We start from the raw sequence: 17467 nt of genomic DNA on the forward strand, positions 1-17467 counted from the left end.
AAAGAAGGAAAAAATAAGCTTTACTTATTTTTAATTAACTAAAAATCAACCCCAAAGTTTTGCAGTAGGTACGAAGTAGATAGTAATAGAATTTTCTCCAGTGCCCACCACATGACAGGCATTCAGTAAACACTGGCTTCCTCCGTTTGTCAGCCGGACAGGACGGTTCCTTCAGCGTTAGTCATTTGACTCAGCTGTTTCTGGCTGGCTAACCAGCACTAGGAGGCATGCTGCCAACAAATTGGATGCCCTTCTGATTTTTTTAATGGATGGTTTTAGTTTTCTTAGAACCACATCGACCTAGTGGTTGCCAATTCTCAGAATTTTGACTTCTCCGCAACTGACACATGAAAAACCACCCAGTTGTCGAGTGGATCTAGTGAGCTGTGCACACGTGTCAGAATGCTCCGTCCGGCTTTACTCTGACAGACCTGAAGGCATTTCTGTTTACAGTTCACTCCTAATTACTGGAGGCCAGGACAGTTTTCTTCTGTGAGTATGCCAGTTAGCTGCTTTATTTCCATGGTCCACACTGCTCATGTTACCACCTTCATTTGTGGGTTCTCCCTCTGGTGCATGTGGTGGCTGATGCTGAAGGAAACTGCCTGTAGGAGTCCCTTGAGTGTCCCACGGCCTCTTGTATGACTAGACTGATAGCAGTGGGTCCTGCGACATCCAGCATGGCAGACATCATGCAGCAGTAGGTATTTATCCAGTCATTGAGGACTTGTTATATGCTAGCATGAATTTAACAGACGTGGCTCTTGGCTGATAGAATGTACATTCTGACTGAAAATGGGAACTCACACAGCCTGTAAAATAATAACCATCCAAGCCAGGTGGTGGTGGTGCACGCCTTTAATCCCTGTACACGGAAGGCAGAGGCAGGTTGATCTCTGTGAGTTCGAGGCCAGCCTGGGCTATAGAGTGAGTACCAGGAAAGGCACCAAAGCTACGCAGACAAACCCTGTCTCGAAAAATAATAATAATAGTAATAATAATAATAACCATCAATCATGGTTTATGGAGTTTGATTTTAAATTTTGTATGTTGTGAGAAACACGTGGCCTAAGGAGGAAATGGTGGTGTAATTTTCCCCGTTTTCTTTCTCTTTGTAGATAAGCCGTTCCAAGTCCCTTGTAGCTCTCTTGGGAAGAGAGTCAGGAGTACTCTCTGCTCTTGCCGTAAGAACAGCCAGGTTTGACTTACACGCTGGTGCTGTGACGCTGAAGGAACGGCACACAGGCTCCTGGAGGTTCTTGTTTTCACTGGAGTGGTTAGTTCTCTGTGCATGGAGAAAGATTGGAGTCTTGATTGCCCTGTTTTCAAGGTGTTCTCTAGTCTGAACCGCTTCAGAAACTGGGCCACTTCCCAATGAGCTACACAGCCAGTCCTTGTGAGGAGCTGGTTGAGAACTGTGCAGCACATGCAGCAGGGATGGCACAGGAAGAGAGCCGTCGGAATCAGGCGCCACCCACCTTCTACCATGGTGCCAGCCAGGAGCTCGACCTGTCCACCAAAGTGTACAAAAGAGAGTCTGGAAGCCCTTACTCTGTGCTAGTAGACACCAAGATGAGCAAACCGCATCTCCACGAGACGGAGGAACAGCCTTTTTTCAGGGAGACAAGGGCAGTGTCTGAGGTGCACACTGTCAAGGAAGACCGGGAGAATTCTGACGACACGGAGGAGGAGGAGGAAGTCTCTTACAAAAGGGAGCAGATCATAGTGGAGGTAAACCTTAATAATCAAACATTAAATGTGTCTAAAGGGGAAAAGGGTGTCTCTTCTCAGTCCAAAGAGACTCCTGTTCTTAAGACGAGCAGCGAGGAAGGAGAGGAAGAGAGCGAGGAGGAGGCCACAGACGACAGCAACGACTACGGAGAGAACGGACGGCAGAAGAAAAAGGAGAAGCGAGTGGAGAAAGTCAGGGTTACACAAAGGCGAACCCGGAGAGCTGCCTCTGTTGCCGCAGCTACCACTTCCCCTACACCTCGCACAACTCGAGGCCGGAGGAAGAGTGCAGAGCTACCCAAACGGAAGAAGCGGGCCGCCAAGGAGCCCAAAGCACCAGTCCAGAAAGCTAAGTGTGAGGAGAAAGAGACTCTGACCTGTGAGAAGTGCCCCAGGGTGTTTAATACTCGCTGGTACCTGGAGAAGCACATGAACGTTACTCACAGGCGCATGCAGATCTGTGATAAATGTGGCAAGAAGTTTGTCCTGGAAAGTGAGCTGTCCCTTCACCAGCAAACAGACTGTGAAAAAAACATTCAGGTAGGTCTCATCACCGAGAGGGCAAACTTTCCAGGATAGAACCTGGCTGTTCAGAGTCATCTGGTGTCTGCCCAAGAGAATAAATACAGTAGAGGCTGAAGGGACAGAATTCACCAATTTATCGTTTTAGACGCTGCTGCTTGGGTCTTTTTCAAAACCAAGGCTTAATCCTGTATTTCAAAAGTATTACACTTCCCTGACGCTGGACTAGTGGGAACCCAGGCACACGGAAGGGGGATCTGTTGTAGATGATTGACTGGGATGTAAAGTCAGCGCCGGCTTTGCACCGAGAGTCGCTGCCGTAGGACCCGTGAGATAATCCACTCTGGCATCTTCAGTCAGGGTGGGAGGTACTGAGTGAAGGTCAGGAGTAGAGAAAGGTTCCTTTCTGTGTAAAAGGATGCCAGAGGCTAGCGCAGCTGACGGGGACAGAGACCATAATGACTCATACCTGTGGAAATGGAAGATCTCCTGCAGTGAGTTTCCTTTCACCCGTGGAGAGATGGCAACACTAAATGTGTCAAGAGGCGAGCCCATGGGAATATGCAGACTTTAAACAGAGGTGTTGGAAATGTTGCTTACCTGGCAGTAGGTTACATAACGTTGCGGTACAGTATTGTTAATGTGACAAAAAAACTGTATTATGACAGGTTAAGAGGTGTTGAATGCATTGCAGCTATATTGGTTTATGCGTATGTTTGTGTGTAAATGTATATTCATACAAGGTAAGTCTGTTATGTTTCCATATGTATAATAATCTACCATTTTAAAGCTGACTTTTTAAAAGATAAATTGTTATACTTTTGGTTTGGGAACTGCTAATACTGGTGACCACCTTTAATTTTTTCTTTGACAATTGTTTTTAATCAATGACTGAGATCAGTGGCTTCCTTTAAAGAGATTTAAAAATCCACTGATTTGGCTTGTGTATCGTGATCGAGACATACTGGGTAAATAAAAGAAGACTCTGCCGTGCTCCCCTGCAGGTGCCTGGGCAGGAGTTGGTTGCAGGGTCAGTCTAGTCCAACAGAGCATGGTACAGTGCTGCTGCCCCCTAGAGGTCAAATGCGGATTTTGTAATGGCTCCTTACTGAAAAGGCGTTCCTCTTTTCTGTCTCTAGGAGCTACTTGTTTTGTAGGTTCTTTTCCTCTCTTCTTTTCTTTTCTTTCTCTCTTCTTTTCTTTTCTTTCTTTCTTTTAAAAAAACTTGAATTTGCTAAAGTTACAGAAGCAGCAGTTCTTATGAGTGTCTGTGCTTTTCCTCATTATGGTATGTTCTCTTGTGCTTGTGTTGTGTGGTTCTGTTGAGTGAAAACCTTCCGCATTCCTAGGCTGGTGAGATGGCTCAACAGTTAGGAGCACTGGCTGCTCTTTCAGAGGACCTGAGTTTGTGCCCAGCACCCACATGGCAGCTCATAACCATCTGTAACTCCAGTTCCAGGGGTCCAGCACTCTCTTCTGGCCTCCTTGGGCACCAGGCACACACACACTATACATAGATACAGTTAGCAAAACACTCATATACATAAATAAAAATGAAGACATGGTTTTCAGAAAGGAGACCCTTCACATTCCTAAAGAACCTTGTGTTGAATTTCTTTGTACAGCTCCTGATAATCTGGCCACCTCGGGCTCACAGGTAGTCTGTCCTTTCCCAGGGCAGTGTCCAGCCAGCACCTGTCTCTGAGCTCTCGAGTCCTCCTCTCCCGCAGTGGCAGTGGTACTCAGGAGGCTTTAGTAACTGAGTTCTCTAAGTTTATCCCTCAGAGCCTGGCCGTTGTCAAGAACTCTCTGGTGGTGTTTTGTTTATTTCGTCATACTTTATGCCAGGGTGCTAATGAGCCATGATTTGAAGAGCTGGGCGTTGTGACGTGAGGAGGTCTGGAATTGTGAAAGAGGAGGAGGAGAATGGCCAGTGGTTAGAGGTTATGTTCGCTTCTGTCTAGGGAAATGGCAACAGAGTAAATTAGATTCAGGGAAAGTTAGTAAACTTGAGCATTTGTTACAGAATTTTTTCAAAATGGTGTTTTCTAATGCAGAAGGACGTTGTTATAGTCTTCAGATCTATAATGCTTATATATCTTGCCTTTATTTATGCTCATTTCAAACTTCTGTTCTCTGGTAAACACTTCCTAACTGTATGGCACCCTGAACTGGGACAGCTGTGCTTGTTGGTCTATGTCATAAGCAAGCCTGAAGGCCTAGCAGGTGTGCTAATGCACCTGGGACAGAGGCAGGGTCATGATTTGAGGCTGGCCTTGGCCAATAGTAAGTTAAGACCACCCTGGGCTCTATAGTGAGACACCCTATCTCAAAATAAACAACAACTACTACATATGTGTGTGTGTATTTATATGTATATATATGTGTGTGTATATATACATATATGTGTGTATGTATATATGTGTGTGTATATATATACATATATGTGTGTATGTGTGTGTGTGTGTGTGTGTATATATATGCCAAACAAAGTGAATGTTCTTTTCATAAGTGTGACACTGAAGTGGTAATAGCAATTAGTTCTTTGTTGTTAGTGGAACTTTCCAAGTCTTGCCTTAGATTCTGCCGTTGTTTGTATGCTACCAAGGTATCTAAAAGCTGGATCTTGGACAATAGAACATACATATGTTGGTGTTGAAATGTGGACTCCATGGAGGAATAGTTTTTTTGTCAAGATTCTGACCTTGTGCCACAAATCTGAAGTAGATCCATTTCATCTGCCAGGAGGCAGGATGGCCTCCTGAAGTCTCCATAAATAAAGGCTCTTTCTGTTTATCCTGCTCAGTGTGTTTCCTGTAACAAATCCTTCAAGAAACTCTGGTCCCTTCATGAACATATCAAGATTGTCCATGGATATGCAGAAAAAAAATTTGCCTGTGAGATTTGTGAAAAGAAGTTCTATACCATGGCTCACGTGCGGAAACACATGGTCGGTAAGTCTCTCTCCCTCCTCACTCAGCCTGTGGTGTCTCTGAAGTACTCTGCTCCACAGTAGCAGCTGTGGACAGCCGCCACACTGCTGTTGGTTTTAACTCCTGGAGACTAAATGCAGCGGGTCTCAAGCATCGCCAGGTGGACGGCGCACTCTTCCCACCTAGAGTTCTCCTGAGCACTGCTGTTCCTTTTCCTCCGGAACATTTCTGTTAAAGTGCCACACCTTAGGACGTCTGTCCCTTCCAGTCTGAGTGTTTTAGTGGAATTGTTTTGAGTGTAAATGTATTCTGTGTTACAGCACACACAAAAGACATGCCATTTACATGTGAAACCTGTGGAAAATCTTTCAAGCGCAGTATGTCCCTCAAGGTTCACTCCTTGCAGCATTCTGGAGAGAAGCCCTTCAGATGTGAGGTAAGGAACAGGCCAGACACAGACCAGCTCCAAAGCTAGGGTGTGTTGATGATGCAGCAGTGAGAACGGAGTGCGGGGTGCAAAGCTCAAGACTGGGAACCACTGAAGCTTCAGATGTGCACCGGGTCTGGGGGTTCTCTCCCTGCTAGGAAGAGAAATGTCCTATTAGCACACAGTTGAGTCTTTAGGTTAGCTGCGGAGTAATGTGCAGTAGCCGACTTTTCTTTCTCAGTGATTCAGAAAAGTTGAGTATGAGCCAGTGATAATCACATGAGAAAATTTCCCTTGTCTTCAGCTGCAGGAACATAGCAAATCCAAACAGCTGCCATAAGCAGCTTGTGTTTTGAGTATGAAAATGAACCTATAAGGCTGTGAGGGTAGGCTGGAGTGACGCTTCTGTGCTTGGCCGCCAACCCCGCCTCTGTGTCCACTGCAGAACTGCGATGAGAGGTTCCAGTACAAGTACCAGCTCCGCTCCCACATGAGCATCCACATTGGGCACAAGCAGTTCATGTGCCAGTGGTGTGGCAAGGACTTCAACATGAAGCAGTACTTCGATGAGCACATGAAGACGCACACTGGTAAGGATCTCTTGGCAGGGTACACATGGCTCCGCCTGCTCCTTGGTAGTCATTTGGGGATCTGTCTTTAAATCCAAACCATAACTTTGTGTTATTTTCCTGTTTTGTCTTGTCTGGAGGTGAAGTCCTGCTGTGCAGCCCAGGCTAGTCTCAGACTCACAGCAATCCTCCTGCCTTGATCTCCTAGGTGCTGAGGTCAGAGGTGTGCACCACCATGCCTGGCACAGATTTGCTTTGTAAGTGAAAATCTCACTAAGCCTACGAGACAAAAAATGATCTACAATACTGAAATTTTCTCTTTTATAACTATTTTTAAAAGATGTGTTTATGTGAATGCCTTTTGAGTTTGTGTGTGTGTGTGTGTTCTTTGTTTTTTGTTTTCTGAGACAGACTGTCCTACTGAAGCACAGACTGTCCTGGAACCCATAGCAATCCTCCTGCCTTTTGCTCCCATGCTAGGATTACAGGTGTGTGCCACCGTGTCAACTGTAAATGACTTGTTTGTTTTGTATTATTTTTTGAGACAGGGTCTCTCTGTAGACCAGGCTGGCCTTGTCTCTGCCTCCGGAGTGCTGGGATTAAAGGCATTAAGGGCCAACCAGGAATGATGGTGCATGACTTTAATCCCAGCACTCGGGAGGCAGAGGCAGGCAGATCTCTGTGAGTTTGAGGCCAGCCTGATCTACAGAGCGAGATCTAGGACAGGCTCCAAAACTACACAGAGGAAACCCTGTGTCGAAAAACCAAAAAAGAAAGAAAGAAAATTAGGAACTAAATAAAATCTTACCACAGAGAGCACCAAGATTTAGCCAAATAATAAGTAACATTTTGGCTAATTTAACCTATTTTATTATTATTGTTGTTGTTGTTGTTATTATTATTATTATTATTTTTGTGGGGGAGGGGGGTTTCAAGACAGGGTTTCTCTGTGTAGCCCTGGCTATCCTGGAACTCTCTCTGTAGACCAGGCTGACCTTGAACTCAGAGATCTGCCTGCCTCTGCCTCCCAAATGCTGGAACTAAAGGTGTGCACCACCACCACCACCTGGCTCCTATTTTATTTTATTTTTTTAAAGATTTTATTTATTATTTTTATTTTATATGTATGAGTATTTTTGCCTGCATCTTTGTATGTTCACTGCATATGTGCCTGGTGCCCTTGGAGGCCAGAAGAGGATACTAAATCACCTGGAACTGGAATTAAGGATGATTGTAAACTGTCGTTTGGGTACTGGGAACTGAACCTGGGTTCTCAGACCACTGAGCTGTCTCTCCAGCCCAGGATTTACTCTATTTTTTTTTTAAAAAAAAAATTCTTCCAAGGGCTAAACGTGTAGCCAGTGATATAGCATGTGCTTAGCAGGAGCAGACTCAGTAACCAGTATCACAGACAAAACAACTTTCAGCTTTTAGCAAGGTCTAGGCAAGTACTGTGTCTACAGTGTTCATGCATGTGATAATACAGTTGGGTCCTTATACTTTATTACAACCTGCTTTTATTTACTTGTTTTTATTTTTATTTATTTATTTATTTATTTATTTATTTATTTATTTTTTGGTTTTTTCGAGACGGGGTTTATTGAGTAGTAGTATCTGTCTTTTCTGAATTGCTTATGCCTTTCTTACTGTTGACAATAGGTCTTGATGTGTTAAGTATATTAGACTTTGTTTAATATCAATATTGAAATACTTCTCATCCCGTCTTTCATCTGCCTTTCAGGATTGTTTGTGATAGTAAAACTGGGAAAGCAGCTGGATGGTGGGATTGAACAAGCCTCACTAGCAGAGTTGTGCAACTAGTTGGCCTCTAGTTCCATGGCATTAAATAAGAATGACTATAGTGTCTGAGAGAATACAGGATTAGAGAGCTTGAGAGGAAAACAGAGAAAGCTGGATGAAATGACATTTATAAGTAGCAGCTGTTTGGGTGGGAATCACACCCATTGTGGGAACTAGCATTGATTATTTCTTTGCAGTTAAAGTAAGGCAGATCTTTTGTTTATTTTTATGTGCATTGGTGTTTTGCCTGTGTAAGGGTGTCCAGTCCCCCCGAACTAAAGTTACAGACAGTTTTGAGCCGCCATGTGGGTGCTAGGGATTGAAACTAGGTTCTCTGGAAGAACAGTCAGTGGTGTTCTTAACCGCTGAGTCATGTCTCCAGCCACATAAGGCAGATCTTACCTAGGAAAGCTGACCACCATCAGGCAGGGTTCCTAGTACAGTCTAGGCACAGGGTAAGTTTAAAGCAGAATGTTTGCTGATTGTCCTCATACCACATGCGTAAGGGCACCAGGATGAATGAAGAACTGTATCTGCCCTCCAGAAATGGTCCACTGACTAACAATAGTGATAATGACAATAACACTGAGCACCTGTGTGCCGGATGCTACTCTAAGCACCAGCTTGCGTTTATTCCACAGTGACCTATTTGGGGGGTTGTTTTTAGTCTTAAAGAAGCTGAGTTGAAGAGTAAATAATTTGCTCAAGACAGCTTTACTCTAACTGGACACTCAGTGATTCTGTTACTATTTAATGTAACAAATAATAAAACAGGGTATATTGGACATTATAAATGTAGGAAGCATCATCACGGGGTCTGGTTCTCAAATCTAGGGTTTGGTCACTGTAGTCAGCAGCTCAAGATCAGAGGTTCTTAGATATGTTACATGATCCTGATGATATCAAATTGCTTATTTATTATATGTGAATGACAAGTAGTTTGGAAGGATTATTATTATTATTATTATTATTATTATTATTATTTGTGTATGGATGTTTTGCCTGCATGTATATCTGTGTTTCATATGCTTGCCTGGTGAAGAGGCCAGAAGAGGGTGTTGGATTCCTGAGACTAGAGTTATAGATGGTTTTGAGCCACCATGTGAGTGCTGGGAATTGAACCCAAGTCCTCTGGAAGAGCAGCCAGTGGTCTTAACCATTGAGCCATCTCTCAGCCCAGGTTTTTTTGTTTGTTTGTTTCTGTCCTAGGGATTGAATGAACTTAGGGTCTCAACATGTGCTAGTCAAGTCCTCTACTGCAGAGCTACATCTCCAGCCCAGGCCAGACTGTTAATGCCTTTTGGTCAACATTGTTTGCCTAAACTAAACTCTATATTAGAAGCTGAATTATGAGAAGATTGCCAGGGATAGAGAATTAGCAAAAGAAGGTAATGTAATGATCTAAATGGTGATCGCCATACTTCATTGAATCCAGGTTGCTTTAAGTTGTAAAATTAATTTATATGCTGCTGAGAAAATGTTGTAAATTAAACAGTGATATGCCATTGAATATAAGGTAAATGACAGTTTCAGAGGCATTAAAATGTGAGAAGAAATTCCTGTTTTTAACCTTTTAAAATTTGTTTATACATATTTTTAAAGAGCCTACCAAGGCTAGGCATGATGGTGCACACATACCTTTAATTCCAGCACTTGGGAGGCAAAGGCAGGCGGATCTCTCTGAGTTTGAGGCCAGCCTGGTCCACATGGTGAGTTCTAGGTAAACTAGGGCTACGTAGAGAGGCCCTGTCTCAAAAAACCAAAAATGGGATGAAGAGCCTTCTAAACGAAGCTGCTGTAGTAAGCAAGCTGGAGATAGCCCTTAGCTCCACAAAGCTTATGCTCAGGCTGGGTGGGTGTGGAGACTAGCAAAGGCTGATGGCAGTTTTGAGCTGACAGCTTGGGAGTCCACTGAACTAAGAATGTCATGGATGTGCAGAGAGGCAGGAGTATGAGACATGGTCCTGGAGAGCAGGGAACAGAGGCTCTAACATAAACCTCGTACGAAACCTTTGGACTTAAAGAACAGTGAGAAAGGTGTGGCTTTTCTGGTGTGGGACACAGTTTTGAGAGTTCACCTTGGCTCCAGTGTAGAGAGTCAGGGGTGAAGAACACAAATGGTAGACCAGTGAGGTAAAGTGAGAGTTGGTCCCAGAGGCTTTCGAAGATCTTCTAGGTAGAAAATAGTGGAGAGTGGAGCGGTTTGCTCCGTGGGATAATGAGTCTAACTTTGTTTTGTTAGTTTTGAGGTCTGTGGCACATTCAAGTGGAAATGACCAGTAAGCAGTTTGAGACCGGACTGAAAGCTCAAGGGGATTTCTTTACATAGATAGATGGATGGATTTCTGATGCTGCCGAAGATATTCATGCTGTGTAGGCAGGAATGCTTGGAGTTGTGGGACAGATCACTCTTCCCCGTGCACAGTGCAAAACACAACCACCCAAGTCCTTTTCTGTCTTCCCTGCAGACTCTTCTTCATTTATAATGCCTTTTTTTAAGTAGCAAGATAACTTTATTTGTAGCACAGTGATAGTATAGACTGGAGGGATGTGCTGTCAAGATTGACAGCAGTAGAATGCCCTTCTTCAGGCTACTTAAAATTCTGCTTCTAGAGCTGGGTCAGCTGGGTCTGCTAGGTAGGTCTCTAGAGAAGTTAATGTGCATGCTTTTCTAGTTATCTTGTGAATTTAGCTGTCCCCTCTAGCCCACATTTCCCAGCCTTCTTTAAAGTAGAGCATGGTACAGTGGTTGACTTCAAACGTTACATTGTAGCTAGAGTTTTCATGCCTAGCCCACCTCAGGACAAATCTCTCTCACCCGCCAGTCCCACAGCCATTCAGACCCGACCAAGTAAACACAGAGACTTATATTGGTTACAAACTGTATGGAGTGGCAGGCTTCTTGCTAACTGTTCTTATATCTTAAATTAATCCATTTCCATTAATCTATACCTTGCCACATGGCTCGTGGCTTACCGGGATCTTCACATGTGGCTTGTCATGGTGGCGGCTGGCAGTGTCTCCCTCTCAGTCTTCCACTTCCCAGAATTCTCCTCCTTGTCCCGCCTATACTTCCTGCCTAGCCAATGGCCAATCAGTGATTTATTTACTGACCAATCAGCGACACACTTGACATACAGACCATCCCACAGCACTTCCCCTTTTCTTTTCTTAAAAAGGAAGGTTTTAACCTTTACACATCTCCAAAGTCAGCTTGGTATATTTGGGAATTTGGGCGTAGCTTCTCTTACTACTTCCTGCTGGAGGGGGGTGCTGTATCTTATGGGGACATAAAGAATATTTTAGGATTATGGAGTAGTCCATGAGGGTGTATCGTCTGAGCCAGTTGCCTTGAAACCATTCTGGATGTTGGATCATCTGGGCCATGGTGTTATCGGAGACCTTTCAGGTGGTCTTGGCTGGTCAAACCTGATGTATCTTAATCTGGAACAAATCTATAGCCTCTGGCTTTCTGTGGAAACAAAAGCAGAGCCTCCTTTCCAAAGCAACATATCCTTACATCCAAATTTTGAAGTCAAGGTACCTTTAAAATATACATTTTGGCATAACTCAACAGCTTTTGTAATCAAATGTTTTTCTTCAGTTACGAATATCAAAGAGAACATAATCCAGATTCTCTGTGTGGTAGCCATCTTTACATGGCTTATTTTTTTATATTAGCTTGAGCCTATTGCTTTAAACTGCAGCCTTCTAAGCCTGAAACGGCGCTGGCTCCGCCCACTTCAACTTCCCAACATGGCGGTGGTACATTTTCCGCCAGCTCTGGGAGCCATCAACTCTCAGAAATAGTGGGTCTATGCTTCTATCAAAGCAGCGTGTAGCCCAGAAACCTCTTTTTTTGTTTCGTTTTGTTTTGTTTTGTTTTGTTTTGTACTAGCAAAGGCTAAATCCACCACACAGCTTAATGTGCCACTTGCAGAGGCCTCATTCCCGCCATACTGCAGGTCGAGCATGCATGCCATAGTAGCTCAAACACGCAGGCTGCCGCTAGCTTGAAAGAGACAACTAGGAGCTGTTTTTAGCTCCGTTTTAGAATCTTTTTACTCAGGTTTTAGGTAGAAACTCTTGCCAACACGTTGGGCGCCATTTGTAGCTAGAGTTTTCCTGCCTGGCCCACCTCAGGACAAATCTCTCTCACCCGCCAGTCCCACAGCCATTCAGACCCGACCAAATAAACACAGAGACTTATATTGGTTACAAACTGTATGGAGTGGCAGGCTTCTTGCTAACTGCTCTTATATCTTAAATTAATCCATTTCCATTAATCTATACCTTGCCACATGGCTCGTGGCTTACCGGGATCTTCACATGTGGCTTGTCATGGTGGCGGCTGGCAGTGTCTCCCTCTCAGCCTTCCACTTCCTAGAATTCTTCTCCTTGTCCCGCCTATACTTCCTGCCTAGCCAATGGCCAATCAGTGATTTATTTACTGACCAATCAGCAACACACTTGACATGCAGACCATCCCACAGCATTACATTTTTATTTTATCTTAAGCTTCAGAATAACCTTAACACTAACAATTAAGCACAGGTAGGCAATGGGGCCAAATAAATAGAGTCAGAGGTACAGGGGTAACGGGTTTATGTCAAGTGAAGGCATGTGACAAAAATGTGGAAATTTTTGCTAATATATTAAGAAGTAAAAGGTTGGCCAGACAGTGGTGGCACACACCTTTAATTCTAACACTGGGGAAGCAGATGCAGGTGGATTTCTATGAGTTCGATACCAGCCTGGTCTACAGAGAGAGTTCCATGACAGCTAAGACTACACATGACAGAGAAACCCTGTCACAGAAAAAAATAAAAGAAGTAAAAGATTACTAATTCAGTAAGATTTTCATTTGAATCATGGACTTGTAATCAGCCCCAACTCCTTTGAACCTTTCTCTGGCAAGTCACAATGGCCAGGAGATTATGAGTGGAGATAATTAAAGAAGCTAGAGAATTAAACATGTTTATTGAGAACCTTCAGTATGTGCTGCTTGTGAGTGGTGTGTGTGTGTGTGTGTGTGTGTGTGTGTGTGTGTGTGTGTGTGTGTATGGTGAGTCAGAGCATAGGGTCTCACTAGACTACTTGGTCAGACGAGGTCCTTGCACTCTGTTTCCATATGGCTGCTACAGATGACGAACAAGGACTTTGAGAGCAAGGATGGGAGGTCGGGGCTGAAGAACGTAGCAAACAGCTGTGCTTTTAAATACTTTACTAGTGAACAATCTTGTTTCCCAGAACTCAGGAGACTGAGGCAGAAGGATTGCCATGAGTTTAAGGCCAGCCCAGACTACAGAGTGATTACCAGACCAGCCAGGGCTACATAGCAAAAACCTATCTTTTTAAAAAAAAAAAAAAAAAAAAATGCCGGGCAGTGGTGGCGTACACCTTTAATCCCAGCACTCGGGAGGCAGAGCCAGGCGGATCTCTGTGAGTTCGAGGCCAGCCTGGGCTACCAAGTGAGTCCCAGGAAAGGCGCAAAGCTACGCAGAGAAACCCTGTCTCGAAAAACTAAAAAAAAAAAAAAAATTATGCATTTTATTGAATGAGTAGGTCATGTTTATTTCAGCAAAACAAATACAGACAAGTATTTAAAATAAGAATGGGCTGGAGAGATGACCCAGTGTTTAAGAGCACTGGATGCTCTTGAAGAAAGCCTGGGTTCAGTTCCCCACACCCATATGTTGGCTCACAACTATCTGTAACTCCAGTCCAAAGGTTCTGGTCCCTTCTTCTGGCCTCTGTGGTCACCAGGCATGAATGTGAAACATACATGCAGGCAAAACAGTTAGACACATAAAATATATAGACATGCATGTATATATGTATGTCTATGTATATATTTTTTAATAAGGCTGGGCGTGGTGGTACATGCCTTAGTAATTTCAGCACTTGAAAGTCAGAGGCAGCCGAATCACACTGAGCCAGCCTTATCTATATACGGAGTTGTGGGCCAGCCAGGGCTACATTTAAAAAAAGAAAAACAAGAAAGAAAGAATGAACCATCTATAATCCTGTTACTTAGAAGTCCTGGAAGTAATCTTGACAATACAATGTGTTTCTTTTCATGCCTTTCCTGTGCATATTTTGCATGAAAGTGACTAAGGCTATGCACATATTTTCATAACTTGTTTTACTTTACTAATAGATTATAGATACCTTTACATAGATTTCATGGTAATAATTATATTTCTATGCTATATACAGTTGTTTCCAATGGCATTTCTCTCAGATGGATATAACTAGAACCACTTAGCATACAATTAGAAGAGTTTGTTTGGTTGACTGATTACATATATTTATTTGGGGGTGAGGATGAACTTGTGGCCTGGAGCATTTATGGTGGTCAGAGAACAGCTTTTGAGGTCAATTCTCTCCTACCATGGGGGTCATACTCAGGTTCTCAGGCATGGCAACAAGTACCTTTACCCACGGAACCATCTCACTGGCCATATTTGAAGTTCTTAAGATGATTAAAGGGAAACTAAGCATAGTGACACAAGCCTGTGACACCAGCACTTGGTAGGTGGAGGCATGAGAATCAGAAGTTCAAGGTCATCCTTGACTACATAGGAAATGTAAAGTCTCCTTTTGGGATGTATGAGACCCTGTCTGTAAAGGGAAGAGGGAAGTGATTGGAGGAGCCAGGTACTTGTGGTTCATACCAGTAATCCCGGCACTCTGGAATCTGAAGGCAAGAGATCTTGAGTTCCGAGCCAGCCTGAGATACATAATGAAACCCTGTCTCAAAAAAGAAAGGAAGGGAGGAAGAATGAAGAAAGAGAAGATGGAAGGAAATGGATTAAAAAGGAGCCAAGCTAGGCTCGGCATTCAACCGGAAAGATGAGTGGAGTCACAGTGAAGACTCTTCAACAAGGGAAGGAGGCCCTGTCTGACTCTTTAGTGCCATCTCTTAGGAAGCATGGGTGGGTAGGGTGGGGCTCTGGCTTCCGTGAAGGAGGCAATAGGAGAGCCAGCTTTTTTTTTTTTTTTAAGATTTATTTATTTATTATGTATACAGAACAAGGTGCCAGATCTCATTACAGATGGTTGTGAGCCACCATGTGGTTGCTGGGAATTGAACTCGGGTCCTCTGGAAGAGCAGTCAGTGCTTTTAACCTCTGAGCCATCTCTCCAGCCCCGAGATCCAGCTTTTCACTAGAATAATAAAGAGACTGGACTATGGTGTGGGTAAAGAGGCGTTTGTTCCTAGTTATGAGTTATGAGTTTCATAAAAAAGTAAGAAATGCATTCTTTCATGCATGTAGAAATACACCCATAGGGTAGGAAGTACTGTGGCTTCTGTGCCAGCAGCACAGACTGCGAGCTAGACTTAAGGGTTCCTAACTTGTGCCTAACAGATCACCTTGGGCAAGCTAGCCCACAGACAATAGGGATAGTATCCTACCTCATACAGTTGCTGTGAGAGTGGAAAGCTACCATGGAGTGATTGGAGTAGAGCAGGTTCCCTGAGTAAGACCTACTGCACAGAGGGGTGAGCACCTGCTGCAAGGAAAGGAGTGGTGGCTGAAGTGACATGAGCGGCACAGCAGTAGTTAACCTACAGAGACAAGGGGCCATAGGTCACACCTGCAGCATCCACCACTGCCTCTAATTTCCCCCTCTTCCCCTTCCAGCACGGTAGGTTATAAGGTGTATTTGTGCCTCCTGTGACCTGTTGAGTCTCAGTTTGGGGAACAGAATGCTGAGGGGGAAGCATGAGTGGCAGGTACACATCTTCACACCCCGAACATCAACCATTTGTCTATGTTCATCTCAGGAGAGAAACCTTTTATCTGTGAAATCTGTGGCAAAAGCTTCACCAGTCGACCCAACATGAAGAGGCATCGCAGAACTCACACAGGCGAGAAGCCTTACCCCTGTGACGTGTGTGGCCAGCGGTTCCGCTTCTCCAACATGCTGAAGGCCCACAAGGAGAAGTGCTTCCGAGTGACCAGTCCAGTGAACGTGCCACCAGCTGTCCAGATCCCTCTGACCTCGGCGCCGGCTGCTCCCGCTCCAGCTGTGGCCAACACTCCCACGAGCCCAGCCCCCGCAGTCAATATGAACCCCGTGAGCGGCGGCACACTTCCCTCAAGGCCCGTCCCGCACCCTTTCTCACACCTGCACATCCACACGCATCCACACCATGCACACCACCTCCCTATTCCACCTGTGCCTCACCTGCCCCCACCCCCAGCCCTCTTCAAGAGTGAGCCCCTCAACCACAGAGGCCAGAGCGAGGACACCTTCCTGAGGCACCTGGCAGAGAAGAACAGCGCGGCCCCGGCCCAGCATCATTAGCACCCGCCCAAGTGTCATCCCCGTGGTGAGTTGGCAGATGGGTACAGCTGTACCTCTCTGGGGTCTCCCTGCCTCCACGGCCTCCTGAATTCAAGGCCTTGGCCATTGTCCTGGTGAACCATCAGACTGACCCGAGGGAGTGAACAGGAAGACTGCCCTGGCAACCAGGGGAACCACTGAACTAAAGCCCAGTTTGCTTGCATTTTCTGATGACTTTTATAAATTTCAGATACTTGGACTGTGGGATTTTATAATTTCATATCAGCAGATGAGGTATGCTTGCTTTTATATCCTGGTCTTCTCCTCAAAGAGGGGACGGGCCTGGTTTCCTTTATACTAATCGGGAAGGCTGTGAGATTAATCCAGAGCATTAACTGTATCACTGTGTATTGTAATGAATTCTTTTCAGCTTTTGGTGCTGACTGCAGTCGAGCTGGCCACGTTTCACACAATATCAAGCATTATAGAGAAGATGGGAATTTTCTTCTTTGTGTAGCTCTTTTAACACACTCTTTATTTTACTACAGAAATTATTTTAGAGTTTTTGTATAGACTTTAGTAGTCTGTTTCTAAAATGAAATGTATTTCAATAAGCTGTGTAATTTTTTCAGTGTAGCCAAACCCATGTTGTAAAATAGATAAATTTTTTATAATCATCAAAATGTGATTCTTAAAGATACATATAATAAGTTCTATTTCAAATTTATTCTTACATCCATACAACTCAAAGGTGCTTCTGAGACTGGATGGGGGTCAGCAGACCAGATTACTACAAAAGCAAGGTTCAGTAACTTGGAAATCCCTGCTGGGTACTCAGTCGGTCGGTCAGGCTCCCGGACACCTCCATCCTTGGTGTCCTTTCGTGCCTGTGCATTCAGTGGGGTGCTGTGCTGGGGCAGGGTCATCAAAAGCTTGTCTGATTTGGAAATCTGAGGAACGTTGTGAATACCTGCAGAAGGAAGTGGCAGAGGATTCCTTTTGATCACGTCTGTTTCTCACTTCTCTTAGGACCTGTGTCATGCTCAGCTGTTAGGAGAAGATAAATTGGAATCTCTTATTTTGAGGTTGCTGTGTTTTCCAAGAGTTGGTAGGAGAAGCTAAATGGTGAACTGAAATCACAAATGTAGTTGGTGATAGTGGCTGAGAAATGGGAGGAGGGGAGAAGACAA

At 44.3% G+C, this 17467-nt stretch overlaps 1 protein-coding gene across 1 annotated transcript; it reads left to right on the forward strand.

Annotated features, from left to right (window-relative positions):
- The first annotated feature begins 1125 nt into the window (after positions 1-1125).
- On the forward strand, positions 1126-17115 carry Znf652 (zinc finger protein 652). The gene is made up of 5 exons (XM_059271600.1): positions 1126-2271; positions 5060-5207; positions 5507-5622; positions 6059-6203; positions 15775-17115. The coding sequence occupies exons 1-5, from the start codon at positions 1375-1377 to the stop codon at positions 16296-16298; spliced, it is 1830 nt and encodes a 609-aa protein (XP_059127583.1). The 5' UTR covers positions 1126-1374; the 3' UTR covers positions 16299-17115.
- The last annotated feature ends 352 nt before the right edge of the window (positions 17116-17467 follow it).

This window comes from Peromyscus eremicus, chromosome 8a (genome assembly GCF_949786415.1).
Source record: "Peromyscus eremicus chromosome 8a, PerEre_H2_v1, whole genome shotgun sequence".
Taxonomy (NCBI): Eukaryota; Metazoa; Chordata; class Mammalia; order Rodentia; family Cricetidae; genus Peromyscus; species Peromyscus eremicus.